Source organism: Polyodon spathula, chromosome 8, assembly GCF_017654505.1.
Source record: "Polyodon spathula isolate WHYD16114869_AA chromosome 8, ASM1765450v1, whole genome shotgun sequence".
NCBI lineage: Eukaryota > Metazoa > Chordata > Actinopteri > Acipenseriformes > Polyodontidae > Polyodon > Polyodon spathula.
In genome coordinates, this window is record NC_054541.1 from 9,492,028 (window position 1) to 9,514,623 (window position 22,596).

Below are 22,596 nucleotides of genomic sequence, written 5' to 3' on the forward strand. Positions count from 1 at the left end.
AGAATATGACATCACCGTTTTAAAGCGGCAACTCGTAATTCCAATGGAGTTGGAAGGCATCACTGGTCTGTAGTACACATTGGAGAGCGATATGACTGATTTCCAGTATATATATATATATATATATATATATATATATATATATATATTATATATATATACTGGAAATCAGTCATATCGTATAAAGAACTGAATTCAAAGGCTGCAAGAAAGTTCAGTTTCCTTGTTGTAAAAACAGGAATACAGCTTCCTAAAAGTAACACGAAACTTAAGGTTCACAAGGGTTAAACTGTGTGTCAGTACAGACCAGGAATTAGGTGGAGCTTAATGGTGCGGTTTTTGAAAACTAGTCAGATAACAGGTAATACCTGTTGTGGGAACCATTGTAATAGGGTCTTATCTAACACGTGGTCCCCAACTGAGTTTCTCAATTACTTAATTAAACCCTTAATTGACCTTATATTAATTAGACCTTTTTTTATTGTTCTCAGCTCCTAAAAAAAGTTGTCAATTTTAAATAAAATTGTATAGTCAACTTGAACTCTCCAACTATTTAAAATGTATAATTAATCTAAGGAATAGTTCAGGGTTCAATTAAGTAATTGAGAACTCATTTGGAACGAAAACCAGAAGGGAAGGGAAACCCTGTTCTGTAACACTGCTGTGAGATTTAAACAAATCCCAGTCCGAACATCGTTAAGATTTTAAATATGGGAAAATAAGTTATACTGAACTCGCTTTAAAATTTAAACAAGGAGCAATTAAACTGAATCATGGTTTCATTTACGGGAGAGACTTTATCTGATGTCACAGTCAACGCTTTTCCAATAGTTTACTTAAGTAACTTTGAATGGACATTACTTGACCAAAAAGAAACCCCTAAAAGAGCTTTAGTTTATATTCGATATCTTCATATATCATGTGTGGTTCAAACAAGTGTATAAGATATGCTTCTAATGGTCTAAGTACCATATGTATAAAACATGATTGTCCATTGATAATTGTCATATTTATAGTTACAATTAACACCTTAAAGCGACGGGTATCTTTAATTTAAGGCTATACAGTTCAGTTTGTACATATTATTGGATGGAAATGTCTATAATTTAAAAAAATTACTTCGTGTATTAATGAAGAGAGAGCGGGCAGCGAGGACTGATTTTCTTTATATTATGTGTTTGTGTCACGTGTTGGTATTTCATAGATGGTCCCTTAGTGTAACCTGTCACTTTCCGTACAATGGTGAGCGTAATCGTAACCGCCTCAATTCGTGGGAGGGTGTACCTGCGGTAAACAAAAACAAAAAAATGAAGAACGCAATGTAATTTATTTTAAAAGTTAAGTAATAACAAATACGGTGCGTATGAGGCACGTAATAAACTTATATTTTCTGTACACACAGCTAATCCAATCGTATGTTGAAGTCGGGTGATTTGAGTTCTTGTTATCACACAGCTGAGTTGATAATCTTCAGAAAATGACTGTTGAGGTTAGCACTGACGTTCTGTGAAACCTGCGGTACCGATATATCATTGCGTACCCAAAAACATCTTCTAAACATTTCTTCTACCTGTGTTGGCGGTTTTGCTTTTGCTTTCGGTTTACTTAAACTACATACAAAAAAAAAAATGCACATTAAGTTTTTCTGAAAGCACTCTCAGTAATTGAAACAGAGGCTCAGATATGAAAACTGCAGTCGTTTGTTACAGTGTAAATATTTTGTCAATCCTACATATAATCTACAAGAAGACTGTCACTATCTCCCTAGTATGCCTCTTCCAAGCAACGTAACTACTTGAGATTAAATAAAAATTAAAACCTGTGGAAGCACAGACAGGTAAATGTATTACAAAAAAACTAAAAAAAAAAAAAAAAACTCGGAATTGGAACAGCAGAACCAAAAACCACTTTAAAATGATTACAGACAGCATAAAATAGTATGGCAAAGTAATACAAAAATGTAATTCAAATGTCAGGCTTTTTTATATAGCGAGAACTGTATGTCTCCTCTGATGTACCAGCTTGGTTTTACAGGTTGCAACCTTTCGACTGGCAGACGATGAAGAGGTTCTTCATTGTCACCAGAACGCAGCCAGTATCTGGGCACAGGCCCATTGACAAAGGCACCGTGGGGTGTGTGGAGAAGGAAACGGATGACAAGGTTATAGGCACTCTGATTAACTACAAAACCGAGGTATAAACTGAAGGACAACTTCCAGCTGATCAGCGGGCATGAGGCCCAGCTGTTGATCTTTACAGATTCCCTTGCCAAGCAACTGGAGCTCCTGCAGAATTGTAAACTCTTCTCTGCAATCAGTGCCGTGCAGGAGAATGCTTTGGTGGTGGTGAGACACAAAAATGAGGAGACGCCAGGCTTGGTGAAACGACTGCTAGAGAAGGGGAAGAAGGGCAGCAACGGGTTGGATGTCTTGAAACCCATGGTGTTTGAGGTGGAATTGCTGCACGTAGGTGCAGGGGAGACAGATTTGCAATGTGTATCTGAAAAGATATTAAAAAAACAAACAGACAATATTAGTTTTTTCATCCCTTTTAGGAAGCTGAGCGTGGATATTTTCAAAGCAGAGGCTCTGCTTATCCAGTATTCAACACAGGGGAAATACTTCAAGTTGGTCTGGTTGACAGGCCCCAAACCAGCCTTCAAGGCAGATGAGCATAAGGGAGGTAAGCATCTCTCCCTGAAAGCCTAATGGTACCTGTCATGCATGTGATCAGTAGCAAATCATATGGAACTCCTGTCTGCCCTGTCCTTTAGCTCAGAAGCAGAGGGATCTTGGGCGGCAGAACTCCGACTCGCATGCTGTGCCCCAGAGACATCAAGCCACAGAGAGGCCCGGTCCCCCCAAAGCGCTCAGCCCCACTGCTGCAGTGGAGAATGGGGGGCTGAAGCGGGTGGTGTCGGGGGGCTGTCTTGAATCAGCATTGCAGACTGCACCTTTGGAGCTGGGCTCTCTGGCCGAGCTTCAGGCAAGCAATGGGGTCACCGTGCACGGAGTGGTCAGGTGGATCGGAGTCCCAGTGGGCAAGACTGAAAACTGGGCCGGAGTCGAGCTGGTGAGTGGCGACTATTGGGTTTTTTGATACGGCTGTGTTATAAAACTACAAGGAAACAGATTATATTATGTTAAGTAGACCAACATTTTCATTTTCAGTAATATATCATTACTCCTCAATGATTGTTGTTGGTTTCCTGTTCTCTCCATTGTAATGCTAAAATGATGAGTGGAAATCCACTTTTCCCACCCCATCTGTTAAAGCATTCATAGTTGCTGAGGAGGTGTCTGTCTGTTTGTCTCGGTCCAGGATTACGAGCTGAAGGACTGTTTAGACGGACAGCTCGGGAGCCAGCGGTTCTTCTACTGCGACAGAAACAAGGGCATGTTTATGAAGCTCGGAGACCTCAGACCAGACAGCAGGTTCCTCTCAGCGCCCTCCTACAAGGAACCCCCCGCTTCCCTGAGCCTCAGGCAAGTGAGACCACTGTCCACTTGAGCTACAGTGAACCTGCACTGTCTGAGAAGATGCTACATTTCAACATACTCGTCGGTATGAATTGAATTAAAAAAAAGGTAGCCGTATTTGCTGTGATGTACTGTATTAGACAGCTCTTGGTTTATGCTCTCTAGCCGCAGAGAGATACATTGTGGCAGATGGCAGGAATGAGGACGCCCCTCCCATTCCCGAGTGTTCAGTCCTGGAAGGGAGAATGAAGGGGATTCAAGGACACTACAACTCCTTCTACCTCAATTCAACACTCTTCAGGTGAAGCTACCCTTAGAAGCCACTGGACTCTGTCAATTGTCTCCATAAAGATTACCAGCGATTACCCACCAGCTTGAATAGCATTAGACATAAGCCTGGCTATTCCTGCCTGACGAGAAGGGTCTTCTTGCAATTATATGTAAATTAAGATAGTGCTAATTTTATATATGTATTGATTTATCAGACGACCATCAACCAACTGTAATGAAACACAATAGTGCTATTCTTTGTAAAAGTATTTGAATATTATTATTAGTTGTGAATGAGTTTTGGCTGGTGATTTCCTTTATCATTTAAACCGGAATATACATGTATATATTGTGCACGGAGATGTGTTACAATATATTACAATAACAGTATCATTTGTGTAGGATGGGTATGTCAAATAAGTTTTCTATTTTTGTTGCATCATAGGTTCTTTTGAAAAAAAAGGGCATGTCCTTTTCTTTTTGCTTTTCTTTTGTCAGGATAGGTTTCTGCCGATCTGGAAAAGCTGTTTTTAGCTACTGACATAATAAATACAACTCAAGTGCTCTATAGCATAGGTCGACCAGCCCACAGTCTGTCTACATTTTCCCCTCTCAGATCCCTGCATGGCGCCTTACTCATCTTCCTCTTTTCTGTACAGCTTGTTCAGTTTCTCTCCGGCTCTCGACAGTGTGCTGCACTGTCCTGTTGTGTCTGAGGAGCTGATCCAAAGCGTGTTGATAGGGGACATTGTGAATCAGCTGCGGAGGTGAGCAGGGCAGGAGGGATCGGATACCTAGATCTCTATACACACATACACAGAAACTCCTCTTTAACAGCAGCGTTATTACCCTCTCCTGACCTGTGTGGTGTCATTAAGAGCTCTCTCCTTGCTTAAATATTGCCATGATCAGGTCTGACAGTTAATGTGCCCTGCATGGGTTTGAACTGTGTGATTGCATTGACGCCACTAGTGTCCTGTTGTGTTCACAGACGGGTTTCTTCCAGCAGAGAACGTCATGAAACTACGCTAGCAACTGGGCTGCGACTCCTTCGCCTTTGAGGAGAAAGGTAACCCTGTCCACTATACCTGGGTTTGATTTCCTGAGCTGTGTGCATGGAAAGAAGGTGTAGTGTTAAAGAGGTTGTTCAATGGCAGAGAAATGTACAGTTTGTGATTAACGTTGATTTAAACCTTGTGTGTCAGCTTTCTTAACAGCGTTAGGGGGGCAGCCCATTGAAAACACTATGTGTGAAAGCAGGCAGGTCCATGTGAACCGTGTGCGTGGTTCTGCTGCCTTGCAGACCCAGAGGAGTTCCTCAGTGTCCTGCTGCACCAGGTCCTGTCTGTGGATCCCCTGCTGAAGATAAGGTACACTATGCAGCCTTGTAACATTTCATCTCAAGGTTGAGGACAGTGTCCGCTATTCCAAGTTTTACTTTATGCCTTCCTTTTGTTACATAACACAATGGGAGTCTGTCAAAACAGAAAGAATATATATAGTTTAAAAACCCACTCAAAACGGCAGATCAGTCTAGTACTGTAATATTGGAAAGATGACTACACTGAAAACAGCAGACCAGTACACTAATCTGAGATATCCATATGCATTGTTGTGTCCATTTTATTGTATTTTTCTGTAAAATCACTTTTTCATTAGTCAGGATAGGGTAGTCTTTCTTTAAAGTTCCCAGAGAAATGATCATCAACAACATGCTGGTTTCTTGGTTGACTGTATCACCACCACATTGGAAGCCTAGTCGAAATTTAAACTCCACCATGCTGGACTACTGATACCTGATGAGATAATGGTCCGAAGAGGCATGTGCAGCTGATTATAACGCTGCAGTGTCTCTGTGCTGATTATAGCGACGCATTGTCTCTGTGCTGATTATAATGACGCAGTGTCTCTGTGCTGATTATAACGACGCAGTGTCTCTGTGCTGATTATAACGCTGCATTGTCTCTGTGCTGATTATAACGACGCAGTGTCTCTGTGCTGATTATAACGACACACTATCTCTGTGCTGATTCTAACGACGCATTGTCTCTGTGCTGATTATAATGACGCAGTGTCTCTGTGCTGATTACAACGATGCAGTATCTCTGTGCTGATTATAACGACGCAGTGTCTCTGTGCTGATTTTAAGGACGCAGTGTCTGTGTTGATTATAACGCGTAGTGTCTGTGTGCTGATTATAACGCTGCAGTGTCTGTGCTGATTATAACGCGTAGTGTCTGTGTGCTGATTATAACGACGCAGTGTCTCTGTGCTGATTATAACGCTGTAGTGTCTCTGTGCTGATTATAACGATGCAGTGTCTCTGTGCTGATTACAACGACGCAGTGTCTCTGTGCTGATTATAACGATGCAGTGTCTGTGTGCTGATTATAACGCTGCAGTGTCTGTGTGCTGATTATAACGCTGCAGTGTCTGTGTTGATTATAACGGTGCAGTATCTGTGTTGATTATAACGGTGCAGTATCTGTGTTGATATAACGATGTAGTGTCTGATTATAACGACGCAGTGTGTTGATTATAATGACGCAGTGTCTGTGCTGATTATAACGATGCAGTGTCTGTGTGCTGATTATAACGACGCAGTGTCTGTGTGCTGATTATAACGCTGCAGTGTCTGTGTTGATTATAACGGTGCAGTATCTGTGTTGATATAACGATGTAGTGTCTGTGTGTTGATTATAATGACGCAGTGTCTGTGTTGATTATAACGATGCAGTGTCTGTGTGCTGATTATAACGACGCAGTGTCTGTGTGCTGATTATAACGACGCAGTGTCTGTGTGCTGATTATAACGACGCAGTGTCTGTGTGCTGATTATAATGACGCAGTGTCTGTGTGCTGATTATAATGACGCAGTGTCTGTGTTGATTATAACGATGCAGTGTCTGTGTTGATATAACGATGTAGTGTCTGTGTGTTGATTATAATGACGCAGTGTCTGTGTGCTGATTATAACGGTGCAGTGTCTGTGTTGATCTAACGATGTAGTGTCTGGATGTTGATTATAATGAGGCAGTGTCTGTGTTGATTATAACGACGCAGGGTCTGTGTGCTGATTATAACGACGCAGTGTCTGCGTTGATTATAACGGTGCAGTGTCTGTGTGTTGATTATAATGACGCAGTGTCTGTGTTGATTATAACGACGCAGGGTCTGTGTGCTGATTATAACGACGCAGTGTCTGAGTTGATTATAACGCCACAGTGTCTCTGTGTTGATTATAATGTCGCAATGTCTGTGGTGATTATAATCACGCAGTGTCTGTGTAGAAAATATAGAAAACAGGATTGGCTCAGCATGGAAAAGTACTGGCATCTTGCACTCCTATAATCTTGTTCACATAATCTTGTATGCTTTGCTTAAGATAAAGTTTTGCCTACATTGCGGCTGCAGCTGTGAGACAATGGGTAATCGGATGAGCCAGATGTGTTTTTTTGCACATACACACAAAGCAGCCATTCTGTTATCTGCTTGCTTAGCTATATACCACGTATGCATAGTTATAAATTGTTTCCCTTATATGCTAATATCTGAATCATCATTGCCTAACCCTCTGCCTTACTGACAGTTTTAAGGTATATAAGAAACTGATCCAACTCTGTTAGTTGGAACACTACTCGATGATTATCTAGCACCCTGTGTGCTGAGAGTGTTCTCAGTTTGCAAACTTAAGAAATAAAGGCCTGTGAGTTTGGAACTCGCAGTCTCTCTTCCTTTTATTAGAATTTCCACGACACTTCCAGGTGTCTGGAACAGATGCAGCTGAATTATTCACTTGTACAGTACAGTGTTTGCAGTATGCTGTAAGGTCCTGTGCGCTGAAATTTTCCCTCTTGCCCACAGCCCCCCCGAGAGTGCTTTCTCTGTGGAGCGTTGGCAGAGCTGGAGTGTTACCAGTGTCTGAGAGACCCCAGACTCATGCCAGGGATGATCAAATAGTATTGCTGGCCTTGTGACAAACAGGTACAGGATAAGGAGGCTGATCCGGTGTCTTCGTTTGAATGGGTTAAGACATTAAAGCAAGATTTGCATTAATTACAACTGAGCAACATATCCTGCAGGATGTGTGGTTGAAATCACATGTAGGTGTTATCCTTTGGATCAGCCCAAGGGATATAAAAAACTCTACCAATGTTCAATAGCTTTGATTATATAGCAGTTTTTACTAAATGTGCAGGAGAGTGTTCACTTGTATTCTGGTTAATATGTACTTTAATTAATTTGTATAGAAATGTTTTCTCATATAAAAACTGTTTTACGATTTACCCTTACACAGCGGCGACTCGAGATGGCAATGTAAGATGGTGTCTCGGATTCACAGTGTGGCACCCGGGAGGTCATAAAAAAAGCTATGAATTCAGGGATGGAAATAAGACTCCTGTTGCATAGCAGTGTGAGCCGTTCCTGGTTTTACTATAATCAGACACACCTGAGCTTGTTACCTATACCGTGTCGCAAATCAAGCTTGTATTAACACCTGGAATGAGTGAAACTGCTATGCAATAGGAGTCTTGTTTCCATTCCTGATTGAACTGATGTATTCTTAATATAACTTCTATCGTTATTTATTTTAAAGCAAGACAGTGAGCTTGACTGTGAACCTCTATTTGTGTGCAGCAGCCCTCTTCTTTCTTTAATGTGGTGCACAGTGTCTGAACCCCTCTCTGTGTTGTCAGGTCCACTCTCACAGGCAGCGGCAGGATCACCAGCCCCGAGAGATCTCCCTGCCCTGGGACTTCCCCGCCAGCACCCCCGTGCCCAGGCAGAAGATGGAGCTCTTTGCTGTGCTGTGTATTGAGACCAGTCACTACGTCTCCTTCGTCAAATACGGACCAGGGAGAAACTCCTGGCTCTTTTTCGACAGCATGGCTGACCATCGTGGTAGGTTTTCCTCCAAAATGAAGCTAGAGTATCACCCTCTGTTTTAATGTAAAGCTTCTGTTAAGGTTCTTGCATTAACTAGTTGCCATTTAAGCCACTTTCTTACAAGACTTTGATATCAAGATATTTTTCAGTCTAATGATACAGTTGTTATTGCAGAGTATAACATTGATTGAGATTAATTGTACAGCGTTAAAACTTGCTTTCTTACCATAAGGTAACATTATAAAATGTAGAATCCTTAGCAGTATAAGCCTTGGTAATTCATGGACTATCATACTGTAAAAACCTACATTTTCTATCTGCCATCAACTAGTGAAAACGCTCCATTTAAAAATATCCTACCCACAGAACTGAATGCTATGGTCAGTGTTATGTGCAGTAAATAATATGATCGCTTTTTTCAATCTACCTTCATTTCACCCCGGTAGGAAATGAAAACATCCCTGAGGTTAAGGCTTGTCCACAAGTGGGAGAGTTCCTGTCCCAGTCAGAAGAAGGTCCTGTGAATGTGGAGCTGGGATGCACGGATGTGTTTGTAAAGAGACTGTTGCGCGATTCCTACATGTTCATATACCAGTGTCCAGCGTTGTGTCTGTACAGATAGCGTGGCTTCACAGCCTCAGAAGCACTTTATACACAATATACACACCTTGTTTTTTTTCTCAATGCACTGTTTAGTACTACTTTAATTCGCAGTGCCGCATCAAAGTCCCAGCAATGGCCAGCACAGGTTGAAAGCTTATCAGATCTGCTTGGACTCTAGCCTAGCCCTTAGTCCTCAACCTTTGTGGTGGTTATATCAATGTATTGAGATCATTTAAAACATGCTTAGAGGTTAGGGTATCCTAACCCTGAGCACAGTTTAATGGTTGACAATAAAGTTACTTGAACTTTATGTGGTGTTATGGGCTAGGAATAAATTTTGACTGGGGGTAAATCATGGGATCAAATTAGGTACATCTGTCATAAAAGTTCCCCATAGTAAAAGCATAGCAAGGTGTAATAAAGCACAGTAAAGCAAAGAAAAGTATGGTAACTCATATTACAAGCCGTGGTCAATGCATATTACAACAATGAGAAGGCATAGTTAAAATGCAAAAATGCTATGGTAAACTTTTATAAGAAATAATCTGTACCCGACTTTATAAATATTCTAACATGCAGAAGATGTAACTAAGTAGTACGTATGTCTTACATGTCTTAATATATATTTAGGGTTCTGTATTTGTTTAGTTGATTTACACCATCTCATTCAACTTTGGAGGGTTATTTTTTTGTTAGTTTTTTTGTAAATCAAACTCTTTCTGCTGTTTGAGTGGCAACCCTTTACAAGGGTCCAATTAAAATGGAATGACTGTACAGTAAATGTAGATCTTAGAAAAATGTCTTCAATTCTTGTTCTGCATCATCATGGTATCGGCTCCAATTGCCAGCAGTGTTGAGATAGGGGACTTTTCTGTTACGTTAGGCAATAAAGCATCTATTGTGTGTAAATGGTGCCCCATAAGTTGGATGGTCACACCCTGGTGACTATCTTCACCACATGAAAATGATCCCTTCCTCTGGTTAATGACCTTTGAAATGAATAGAGAGACAAGCGACAATTTGAATTACACCTAGTATGCCAGGCTTATGGTAGGTCCCGTATAAAAAACAATTTGAACACACATGTACATGTTGATATATATAAAGGTCATACCTGTAAAGATTTGATACAAACAATAACCACGTTACACAAGCCACAATATGGCCTCACCCATTCATGACACTGTGCTGTGTGCCCGTATGGGTAAACAAGCAAACTATACAAAGCCTGTTTATAAATGGATAGCCCATGGCAGAATATAGATTGCCTTCCTGGTCTTCTAAACATCTGATATGACCCTTTCTTTTTGGATGCAAAAAAAAGCAAACACGCATGCAATGACTACAGTCAGATAACATGGGATGCCAAATATTGAGGCCAAAAGGTATTCACCTTTAACTGGATTACTGTACAATGGGATGGAGATAAAACAGGGTATTTCTTCACGTGTGCACTGACTGGTCCTTTTCTTTGCCCTAATTTCACTAATTCAATACAGTCAGCTGTAGATAGTCGTCGATGTGTGGCAATCAGACTCTGCTACAATGAGTTCATTGTGAGTTTAACAAGGTGCACTTGAATTTCAGCTCAATTGACAAGCACCTGAACGGTTACGCAAGGCAACAGGATTAAAATAAATGCTCATTAACAATAAACACGTTCTAGAGTACAACAGCAACTCTACAAATGTTGGACGTCAATAAGGAAATCTTGATCAGCTATCACTAATTTGTGTAGCGGATTTTTTATTTGTTTAGCAAAAATAATCGCGTTATTTAACACCACTTAGGGTAAAGTTGACTGCACGGTTAATAAGACTCGCGTGTTGGACTGTAGACTTTTTAAACGGTTAAAGAATTAAAATACATCTATATATTTAAATGGACTACGCTGTATTCTGTGACTCTCCGTTACAGATCTCGCTGAGGGAGATTTTGCAGGTTCACGGGCAACCGGTAAGAGAGGAGCAGGCGTGGGCTATCTGCCATCAGCTATGCTTTTTGCTGGTTCCGCATCCCAGGAATCAGAACTGGGCAGACGGGACACCATGGAAGATACCGGCGATTCGGGGGCCTGAAAGCGTCCTAGTTAGAAAGGATGGAACATTATCAATAAAAACAGAAGAAAGCTGCCGTAAGGACTCTGTTTGTTTGTGTTATTTGTATCGCATTCTGAACAGTGGATTAGAAAACCACAGGTTTAAGAAACAATAATACCCCTTCTCGACCCTATGGGTTTGTTACGTTAATGTTTTGCAGGCAATGTGTATTCTCGTTTTTTGCAACTTTTGAAATACCTAATACACATGTCCATAAATATTACTTGGAGGCGCTTGCTATATTCCAGCTGTGTCTATTAAATAAAATCTGTGGTATATTCCAAGTACTAGTTTATTTTCCTGTAGTAAACTATATCGTTTGGTTTACATTGATGTTATTTTAAACCATGATGCTACATGAATTTAACCAACCTGGACTACCTTAACACTGACGTCCTGTTTTTCAGATGGATCTGATTTGCAGACTGAAGATCAAGTAAGTTGTGCACAAAGCTTTTTTCTTGTATTTAAGTCCATTTCAGTGTTATCTTGTATATATTCCACTTAGACTGCATCATCATTCTATGCAATCTGTCATGTTCTTTTTTCCCTCTCTAGATGGTTGATTTCCTGGGAAGGTTGATCTATTCTGCCCTGGATTGGGGTTTAGGCAGTGATGTGGAGAGGGACCTGAGCGAAACCTTGGAACTGCTCATCTATCAGATGACCAAACTGGACACCCACCACATGAAAGCAGGGGAGCACTTCCAACCAGTGTGCACCTTCGAGGAAGTTTTGCAGGTCACTATTGGCATAGGCCAGGCATGCCTGTGGTGACTGCAGTTTGCAGAATCCCAATCCTGGAAACTGATGCCTTTTTTGTGTCTTTACATCTTCAATGGCTAAAGATTTGGGACACCTGTTAATCTTGACTAATTAAGCAAATAAACCCAGAAGACTAGTTCTCCAGGACCAGAGTTGGAGTGCTGTTGAGTTGTTCATCGTACAGTGATTGCAGCTGAACAATTTGCTTTGTTTTGGTTTCTTTTGCAGATCTGCGAGGGACGCTTGTATAACCCTGCCAGGGCTGCCCACCACTACAGAGCTGTTTGTGCCATCCTGTTTGCTGACACTATGGACCTCTGTCAATATATACATAAAATCCAGCATGCAAAAGAGGTAAACCAGTTCTGCTTTACATTTTAGGTGAGGTGGGGGTGAAAGAGGTTCCAATATAATAATATATTTTTTTAAATGATGTCTGGACTTCATTTAGAGCAGGTTAATTCTCCTGCATTCAAACTTCCTAGGCTTTGTGTACTGTTTGGTCACAGCAATGTGATATTCCTAGTTTAATGGCGAGACTTGGAAATGAGTCCACGTTTCTCTGCATTGGAGTATATGCAGGTACACATACTGGTTGCCATGTGGTCATTGAAATGTCCAAACCTCTTGCGCATTGTTTTTTTGCACTAGACTCTGCAGAAGTTGGTGTATAATCCAGACCGTGGTGTGGTTGCTCCGTTAACTGCTAACTGGGTAAGGCGATGCTGTAAATCTTAAATATAGGACACTTATGAACATGGTCGCTGGCATACATTTGTCTTGCAGGAACCTATATGCACCACACAGCTGAACCAGAAATAGAATGAATGTGTAAGCAGGCTGTGAACTAGCCAAACGGCATGCAAGCAAATGCAGAAAAGGTGCAGGTTTAAGCAAATTTCTAAATCTATATATTCATGGCACTCGGACCATCAACACTAACTCCACGACATATCTTGAATCTCTTCTAGTTTTTATGTAAGTTTCCTCTCCACCTAATCGCTAAGCAAATTTTAAAAGCCTTCCAGTGAATTCTGAGTTTGCTGCACTATGAAAGCACATCCACATGCAATTAAGCAAGGCGATAAGCTGTGCATATACTGCTTTTTAAATGTACGGTGCAGCAACTGGGATGCTGAAAGATGGTCGTGGTGTTCTGCAGGTCTACACGTGGAAACATGTGATTGATGAGCTGAGGAGTGGGGTGTCGTTGCGGAAAAACGAGGAGCACCAAAATACCAGCAGCCTTCTGCAGGTGGATCTGTCCCCTCACGAGAAACTGATGAATGACATTCAATACAGGCAGTACACCCTCCGCAAGGTTCAGGTGAGCCCGTACAGCACACTACTGCAGCTTGGAGTCTGCAAAGAATACACTGGATAACTTTTTTTTTTTGTTTTGTTTTTACAAGGCTTTATCCTTGCACTTGCATATTCTATGATTTAAACAAATGCACTGCTCAATCTGTACCTGCCAGGTAACACTGCAGTCTAAACCAGTCAGATGGGTGTCTTTGACCTAACCCTAAGGTACTGTAGCTTCCTTCTTGTTTCAGACTGTTAATAACTTACAGAAGCTGGCGAGTCCCCATGACGTCATTCTGAACTTTGTTCGCTCTAACCCTCGTTTGAAGCCAGTAAGTAGATTTTTTTTTTTTAAATTAAATATTTTATTGTGTATATATAATTTACCAGGTTCCTTTCTTTAAGATAGCATGTCAATTTTGTAATTTTTATAACCAGCCTATCAAGTGAATCTGCTTTCTGATGGTGTGAGAATACCGTAGATGTTGTAGTGTAACGTGGTTTGTCTACTGGGGTTGTAGATTTGAATTGGTATGACAATCCTGTCTTCCACAGGCCTCCAGCAGAAGGCTAAAGAGTGTTCCCAAAGAGGAAGCAAGTCTGCACCAGCTGCTTATGACAGAGATCAGATCAGCTGGGAAACTACGACCCCTAGCTTCTTGGAGGAGGAGGGCTGCTTGCCAAGGCACAGTACAGCAGGAAACCTGTTTAACATTGAGACTGGTTTCTCAGACCCAGTTAGCTTTCATTTTGAATGACCTTAGCAAAGGTACCATCAAGTGATCTTTGAAACCAGACCCAGGTCATTTCAGAAAATCCTGCATTGGTATCTCTAGCATTGATATATCAACATTTAAGGCTGTTTCTCGGTCCACTTATTTTAATGAACAGTGTGAGAGGGCATTTGTACGAGCTTTGAATGCAGGCTATGACAATGTCACGCATCTTTTAAATTTTGCTTCTCTGTCCACATAGATGTTAATTCTGCATCGCCCCCAAACTGCGTGATCTCCACTTCCAAAGACTCCCTCACAGATGACCCTTTCTACCTGTTGAGACCCATTCCCAAACCAGATCTCAAGGACTTTGAATCTGAGGTAGGGAGGCATGTTGCATCAGCATGAAGCTGCTAGTCAGAATGAAGTTTACCTGACTCTGATCCTGTTAGTCAAGCCTGTCCCTTAAGCTGGGATCTAAAAGATGGTCTTTATAAACCGGCCAATTTTGTGCGTTCCACTAGTGTTCAGGAGAAGCACAAAGCTGCACACGGTACCTGGCATTGCATCTTTTTGCTGAACACTTTCTCTTCACCTTCCAGGAAGACTGCAAGTCTTTTGAGAGCAGTGATCTGATGCACTCTGAGTTACCAAACAGCTGTTCAGGTAAATGCATCTGGGAGCCCAGCATTGGTGCATCCCTCTCTGGCATTTCATAATACAGAACATACCTTTTGCATAGTTGCAATGTTTTGCTAAATTGTTTTGCTTTCTAAATCTTCTCAGAGGTGAAGTTCTTTCCAATGCTGTCATCATCCCCACAAGACTTGCAAAACTGCGTTTCAGACCAGAGACGCAGGTCCAAGTCATTTGACAATAGCTTTGGATTCAATAAAAAGGTACATGGTTTTTCCTAGTTGAAGTGTACTTGTCCAAAGACCTCTGTGGTAATAACTCTTGTTCTCTGTACAATGCTTTCCTTTTTTTTTTTTTTTTTTTTTTTTTTTTTTTTTTTTTTTTTGGAAGCTGTTGCTTATCTGCTGTGCTGACTCTGTCCTGTGATGTAGGACTTCAGTGATGATTGCCAGCCTCCCACCATTGCTGATGTGATGAAGCTCCGGCAGGCAGAATGTAGACAGTACTCTGGTTATGGCAGCAGTAGAAATAGGAGGGTGAGTTATCAGAAGACCCAGAGCTTGAGAGAAAACAAACGGGTGAACCAGTAACTAGCCAGCTACTACAGAACTAAGTGCGCTGGGGCAATGTTAGTTTGTTAGTGAGTGTATTTATATACTAACTGTTTTAAAGGAATGAAAACCAACATCTTTTGAAAATACAGTAAGTGTAAGGTGTAGTTTGCTAAAAGTTGTGTAACTTTTTTTCCACAGATGTGTTCTAACTGCTGCAAGAAAAGTGTTCACTTCACCTGGCATAATGCCTGCGCCTTCTGTAACAGGTAAAACATACTCTACCCAACCTTCATTGCAAGGCTGTATAACCTGCTTTAACATGTCTGCTTTCATAAAAGCTGGAATGCAGTCACTGTTCTACTTTGCTTCCTAACCGTTCAATACTTTTGTATTCTACAGGGTTGTGTGTCTGGAATGTTGCATGGAGGTAAGGTGGCTTTCTCATCTCCTTGAACTTGCTTATAGAAAGATTGTCTTATACTTTGGGTTATAAAACCCTGAAGCTTTAAAATGGGGCTTTATTCCCTTCACTTTTTTTTTTTTCTTCCTCCCGAGATGCTGCTCCCCTACAAATGGTGCGTGCATCTTCCAGTGAGCTTCTTCAAGAAACTTGTTCTAATGAAAGATGGGGATCCAATCCACCAAACCCAGGAGATGAGCACCTTCTGGCAGGAGAGATGGGACTGGGATTGCTCCAGGTGGGGGGACCCCCACACAGGGCTCTAGCGGCTTGCTTTTATCCCTTAGAAAAGGAGCTGTTGCTACACAATTGCTGTTGGTCCAGCACACTACTATTTTGTTCAGTTAGTTATGCTGCAGTGTTTGCAGTTACTAAAAGTGGTTGAAATACAAGAATAGCAGTCTCTCAATGTAAAATACAACATGGAATTGCAAAGGGTTAAGGTTGTGAAGGTGTGTAGTTTTGAAGTATAACCAATCGCTGGTACAGTTGCAGGTAGGTGTGACTCTGGCTCCTCTGTTTTAGATGTTACAGGGATACCCAGAGTTGGTTCTAAGGTCTGTTTGTTTTTCAGAATTCCTCTGGTCCTTGAGTCCCGAAAACCAAGCAAGACTTCCCCCCAGCACCGATCCGCCATGCAGGACTGGTACAGTAATGATATCTGTGTCAGCTGCCAGGAGCTCCTTGTGGAGGTCTGTGACTCCTTCCTCTTCCGTGCTGCCTCGACCAAAAAAACACGAGAACTCTGAATGCTCGATCCCATTGCAATTTAATAATGTTACTAACTGGGAGCTTTTCCTCCAGTTTTGTATATTTCCGCATATAAAATCCCATTTTGGATCTATCACTGCACATGGTTCCAAGTGGTGTGCAGAGCACATGTTTACACATTTAAATCACACTTCTGTTTTATTTTTGTATATATTTTAACGTGATGCACTTTTTTTAAAGAATGAAATCACTTGCCATTTATATTCACATTAAGTCACTTAATGCACTTATTTGTACGTTATGAATTTCAATGGATTTCAACTGTTTAATTCTCAGCCTTTGTGTGTACTCCTTTTTGTGTGTTTTTAAAAATATCTTATCTCCTATTCAAGATTAAAGATATATTTATATATTACAAAATATTTGGCTTTTTTTATAATTGTGTTCTGTCACAATGGTGTAGCCACCTACCCTAATCTCAGCTGACCAGGGTTTGTATACATTTAGCAAATATGCCGAAGTGTATTTCAATAAGTTATGAACAACTGTTGCCTCATTTTTTTTCCACCTCGGTGGAATGAACTACACCAAGCACTAAGTGCAGACACTCATTGACAGTCACTTCCATTATAACCCTGCCAGCCATCCCTAGGGCTCATAACCCATTTTGACACGGGTATAGGAAGGTGGGCAATTGTTGCCCCCTATCTCGGGGCATACTGCAGTGTTTATTTAAATACAGTGACCTGCTACCAGTATTTCAATACAGGATTTGGGGATCTAACTTCCTGAGGTGGACATCTGTGAAATGTCTGAGTTCTTGGTTGTGTTAACAGTTCAATTGCTCTTGAACGTTGGGCAGTCGGATCTTGGAGATTTCAGATTCCACTTTATTTTGCTTTGTGCTCAGTTAAACTGCAGTACTCTGGGATTGGTGTGTGTTTTAATATTTGTTTTCATTGTGCAGCCTTTAAACTGTACATTATTTGAAATGTAAGAGAGTCCAGTCATTTGTCTTGGGTGGGTGTAAATAACACATTGAAGCCTTGTTCTAACTCTGAAACCAAAATACATTCTTTTGTTACAGATTATGTTATCTTTCCAACATGCACATATTTAGTATTAAATATGCAAACAGTGTTTCACATTGTGCTAACTTTAGAAACACAAACGGAATTCAATTCAGTGACAAACATTAAATCCAGAAGTCATCTTCATTGTCTGAAGACTTCTAGTCAATGTTCGCAATTGAAATTAAGTGTATTTTACTCTTTCTAAATACATTGTTTACTAAATAATAAATGCATTTGATTAGTAATCATACAGAGCAGTGCTGTAGAAGTAGTGTGTGGGTTGTTCAATCTGTCTACTGTACATACTCTACATTTGTTAGAAATTTCTAAACAAGACAGCACCACCTTCTGGACATTCAGAGAAACTGTAGAAAACAAAATAGTTTTTTGTATGAGTTACAACCGCATATCAGTTTCAATTGCTTGTCTGATATTTTTCTGTTGCAGTGATCTGCACCAATTGTATAAACAAAGCTGAAAGCCTTGGTGGTCCTTTTATTTCTTTCAACTTAAAACATCTCCTAGCTAATTACAGAAGCGCAAATGAGCCCCAGTCAAGAGTCTGTGCCAGAACAAGTTTCTCATTTCCATAGCACTCGGAGAGTGACAGGCTTTCACTCATGCTCAGGTATTGTAATGGGCAGCAGGGTACCAGTATACACATTTCAGCAGAGTCTACCACCTGAGAGGACCCGAATACAATGTGTTACATTTAGAGGAACAGAGACATTTTAATGTCAGTCTGGAACTTGGTGGATATAAAGGAATCCCAAACAGCAAAAAAAAAACACACAGCTGGTCTTTCTCACAGCACAATAGTGCAGTATTATCACTCTGGATCTAGACTGGTGTATACTGAATTATTACTGTAGTACATGTATGTTAATTACTACATGTTCAAAACTGTAGTGTAGTTCAATATGTTTTTTTTTTTTGCCAAAATGTAATCTTCCTTTATGCAAAATTACAAGAGAAAAAGAGAGTTGAGGTATGAATCATGATAATGAATAGGAAGGGTTGATACTGTTTATTTCGATAATTATTTAACGCATGTGTTTTTTGTATAGGGAGGCAGTGTGGTCTAGGTGGTTAAAGTCCAGGGGCTTGTAAACGGAAGGTCACCAGCTCAAATCCCACCTCTGCTATTGACTGACTCACTGTGTGACCCTGAGCAAGTCATTTAACCCTCCTTGTGCTCCATCCTGCGAATGAGCTGTTAAATCAATGTCTTATTATAAGAGTGCAGTAATCATGATAGCACCCTTATAAATGTTCTCAATTATAACCTTGCACAGTAGTTTGGCACTTTACCATGCTTTTCTTATGCTCATACAAGAATGGCAATAAGACTCCCATTTCATAGCACTTTGATCTATTCCTGGTTTTACACCTGAGCTTGTTACCTATACACTGTGGCTCATAAAGATCGCAGCAAAAGCTGGAATGGATCAAACTGCTATGCAATAGAAGTTGTATTTCCATCCCTGTTATAGTGTGCATGTATGATGCTTTACCATGCTAAAGCATGTTTTTCCATACTTTATCAAACGTATGTCTGCTTTGCCATGCTTGCAGAGGCTTTCACTAGACTTTGCTGCTCTCTGCTTTTCTGGTATCATTGACAGGGTCTAGGGCCAAAATGTTCATGGGTTCAAATATACAATTTGAGATGTGGGGCTAAAGATATAGAATGGAGCCACTTATCTATTTAATTAAACAGCTGAAAGTAACTTTACATGTATTCACAACTGTGCATATACTAGAACTGACAACATGTTTTCCTCTTGTTTCTAACTTGTTTCTTCTTTTTCTTATTTATTGTACCTGCATTGGTTTTTGTGTGTATGTGCTTGTTCAGTATATGAAAGTTCTGGGCTTTATGATAGTGTTTCTACAATGATTATTTGGCTGAAAGATATAAATTCATTCTGTCAATGCAGTAGATAAGGTAACTTTAAAAAAAAAAAAAAAACACAATCTGTCATAAAACCATTTGTTCCAGTAGGCAGTTAGTAAGATATTCTGATTTTCAGAAAAAACAGTGCTTTGGTGTTGGTTATGGTTTGTACTTAAACTAAATGGCAAACTTGAAAAAAGACTAAACATTTAAACTGAATTTTTTTTTTTTGTTTGGCAAACTTGAAAAAAGACTAAACATTTAAACTGAATGTTTTTTTGTTTGTTAATTTGTTACAGGAACAAGAAACGATTTGAAGCTCGTTGAAAATACAGTCCAGTGAATAAAAACGGAACTGGGACAAATCAGTGAACTTCAGTGCATGCAGAATGTGGTTCACTATGCACTATTACAGGGTTAGCCAAGCTGGGCTGGGATTGACAGGCAGCCTGCTGGTGCCTGCCTGGGAAAGTGTTTATTAAACATGGCTGCTGCAGGATAAGAAACAAGACAACACAACTGCTGCAGAAGATACTTATTTTACATTAATACACTTTAATACTAATGCATATTTTATAGGAGCATGGTGAAAGATTTCTGTATGATATCATGTGTATCTCAGTTTATTGTTTTTCATACAATTAGCTACCCATGCCAATCCATTCCCATGCAAAACCATGCAAAGTGGGATAAAAAATAAAAAAAAAAGCTTTCTTAAGTTGTTTCTTACTAATGTAATGTTTTTTACTAGGTAAATGTGCGTTTCCTCAATAAATGGCAATAATTTATACATGGCTGAAAGTTGATATTTGAGAATGTGTTTGTATTATAAGATTGCCTGTATGCTATTAAAATAAAAATAATAATAAATTGCACTACTTTCTTTACATTTCGTCATGATTCGTTTCATATATATTACACATAGTGGCACACTCTCCATGATTCTAACGGCATTATGCCGCTGCACATTTTTAAAAATGTTTTTCCATGCAAAACTTATACTTTTCAAACTTTTGTCAAATTGACATGACTTAGTTTACACATACTGCACAATTCACACACACGAGAACAAGCACAGTGTTCCCAATTAAAAAAGATACGGGTATATGCTTTTTCCTTTGTGTTATTATATACAAATTGCATTCACTCGTGTACGGTTCAAGTCACCGCATTAAATTACAGCCACGGTGCTACGTAGATGCGTAGTGTTTTTTCAGAAACAGTTGTGCCCAGACGTGGGTTTCTTGAAGACCACGTATCAGTAAGTTGAAACACAGATGACATGGTAAAGGCATTGTCTAGCACCGGTGCTAAGTCTATAACGGTCTCTGTTGCCACATGGCTAGGGTTCCCATGCTTGCAAGGCTATGTGTAAAATGCTTACATTTAAAGAGCAGGGGGGAGCTAATGGACCAGTACGCAAAATGTCTTCCCCCTATTTAAACGAACTGGAGCATGCGCAGTCTACGGAAACTGGGACTTAGTCTATTACACAACTGCTGTTTTCTTCATTCTCCCTTTTTGCACCTCACCGGCTACTGCTCTCAACACATTTTACATTTTATTTTAAAATAAAGAACCAGGAAATGAGTGGGGATCAACTCCACAATGACACACAGGTAAAATTAAAAAAATATGTGCTACAGTCGTGATGAAAATAAGTATATAGTGTGGTTAAGGGTGGCTACAAATTGCTTGTGATCTTGAATAATAGTAAAAATCATTTTGGGAACACGGACAGTAATGCTAAGGGGTCACGGTTGAAGTATATTTTTATATAATTGCATGTTGCCGTTTTAATGACAACTTTACACAAAGTTTAGGGTATTTTTGCCCTAGAACAATCTATCAAAAGCCATTTTCGCATACCGGTAACCTTAGTTGAAACTTACGCAGATTATTTTTTAAATAATTTAAAAAAGCGTGTACCTGTATTTAAAAAAAACATCATTTTTTACAGATCGTCTCTGGATCTCGGACCAATGGTAAGTATTTTGTTTTCCGTAAATGTGTGTTACTCTCATTTCATCTGACTCGGCTATGCGATTCTGTAGTTAGTTTTTTAGAGACAGACATGGCGTCCCAGAGACTAAGTCCCTTCTGCTCTGCTTACAAGCGCCTATTGTTCAAATAGAGGGCTTAAAAACAGTACTTAAAATGGTCAATTTCTTTATCGAAACGCGGATTCCTGCAGAGGAGATACTGTTTTTCACAACCCAACCTCTGATTGGGCTTAGCGAGGGGGTTTAGGACAGGATTTTGGAGCCGAAAGTTGGGGTTTAGAGGTTGAGGACTTAGTCTCTACGCCATTTTCTTTTCTCTGCCTATGCACCTCTGTGCAGGCGAACACAAAGTGCAGATCCGCTGTGATATGGAGGCACAGGCAGAGGGTGACTCGGTAGGACTTCCCCAGGCACGGGTTGTGGGCAGAACGCTGCTGGGTTTTCGCTGAATCATAACCTTAGAACAAATGCTGCTTTTTTTTGTTTTGTTTTTCTAAGTATTTTATTAATTATCTGTCCAAAATAACTAAACGTCACATTTAGAGAAACAATTTCTGAATTGGTATTTCGGTGGCATAAGGTCCATACATACTTTTTTTTAAAATAAATGTTACCCTTTCATACTGTAAACTGAAGTAAATTATAAAGTGTCGTTTTTTTTTTTTTTTAAAACTCATCAATTTATACTTGCAATACAATTATATAAGTGGCATCTTCCAATGTCATGAATTTCCCCCCCCCCCCCCCCAAAAAAAAAAGGTCAAAATAAAGGCATACATTTAAATATGTATGTAATATATTTGTACAGGCATAGTTTTAAACTAATACACCTGAGGTATGCTTAGTCTTAGTGACTTGTTGGCATACTGCATCTTTAACGTTTAACTAGATCAGGGCTAGAGGTATTACTTAGGGTTCAGGTTGGCACATTCACTCGTTAGGATTTTTCATGTTGGCACATGCAGAAGTAAACCACTTTTTTGATTGAATACTGGATCAAATCACACCAGAGCGCGACGTCTGCTTTTCTTAAGATTTTTTAATGTTTTTTTTTTTTTTTTTTTTAATCTTTTTGATTTCACCTGTGGATATGTGGCAACCATAAAGGCTCAAAAGACAAATGGTCAAATAATATACA

The 22,596-nt window shown here is 40.0% G+C and overlaps 1 protein-coding gene across 6 annotated transcripts; it reads left to right on the plus strand.

The window, feature by feature from the left end:
• The first annotated feature begins 3,684 nt into the window (after positions 1-3,684).
• On the plus strand, positions 3,685-16,871 carry zgc:114123 (uncharacterized protein LOC569174 homolog). Of its 6 annotated transcripts, none has more exons than XM_041256655.1 (21): positions 3,685-4,516; positions 4,741-4,818; positions 4,955-5,119; positions 7,614-7,733; positions 8,447-8,651; positions 9,083-11,373; positions 11,746-11,774; positions 11,897-12,079; positions 12,332-12,457; positions 12,755-12,817; positions 13,266-13,430; positions 13,660-13,740; positions 13,964-14,093; positions 14,384-14,505; positions 14,727-14,790; positions 14,911-15,023; positions 15,192-15,296; positions 15,513-15,580; positions 15,714-15,741; positions 15,870-16,012; positions 16,349-16,871. In XM_041256655.1, exons 6-21 carry the CDS (start codon positions 11,121-11,123, stop codon positions 16,521-16,523), a joined length of 1,848 nt encoding a protein of 615 aa, XP_041112589.1. In that variant the 5' UTR covers positions 3,685-4,516; positions 4,741-4,818; positions 4,955-5,119; positions 7,614-7,733; positions 8,447-8,651; positions 9,083-11,120; the 3' UTR covers positions 16,524-16,871. The 6 variants fall into 6 exon arrangements, with proteins under 6 accessions (XP_041112589.1, XP_041112590.1, XP_041112592.1 ...); XM_041256656.1 differs by having other exon boundaries at positions 3,685-3,780; positions 4,409-4,818; XM_041256658.1 differs by having other exon boundaries at positions 3,685-3,780.
• The last annotated feature ends 5,725 nt before the right edge of the window (positions 16,872-22,596 follow it).

What these genes read in the sequence shown, in the direction of transcription:
- zgc:114123 (XM_041256654.1), top strand. Translation starts at nt 11,121, where the DNA reads ATGGACTACGCTGTATTCTGTGACTCTCCGTTACAGATCTCGCTGAGG. An exon ending in CCTTCGAGGAAGTTTTGCAG is followed by an intron (nt 12,080 to 12,331) that starts GTCACTATTGGC and finishes TTTCTTTTGCAG; the next exon opens with ATCTGCGAGGGACGCTTGTA. An exon ending in CTCCGTTAACTGCTAACTGG is followed by an intron (nt 12,818 to 13,265) that starts GTAAGGCGATGC and finishes GGTGTTCTGCAG; the next exon opens with GTCTACACGTGGAAACATGT.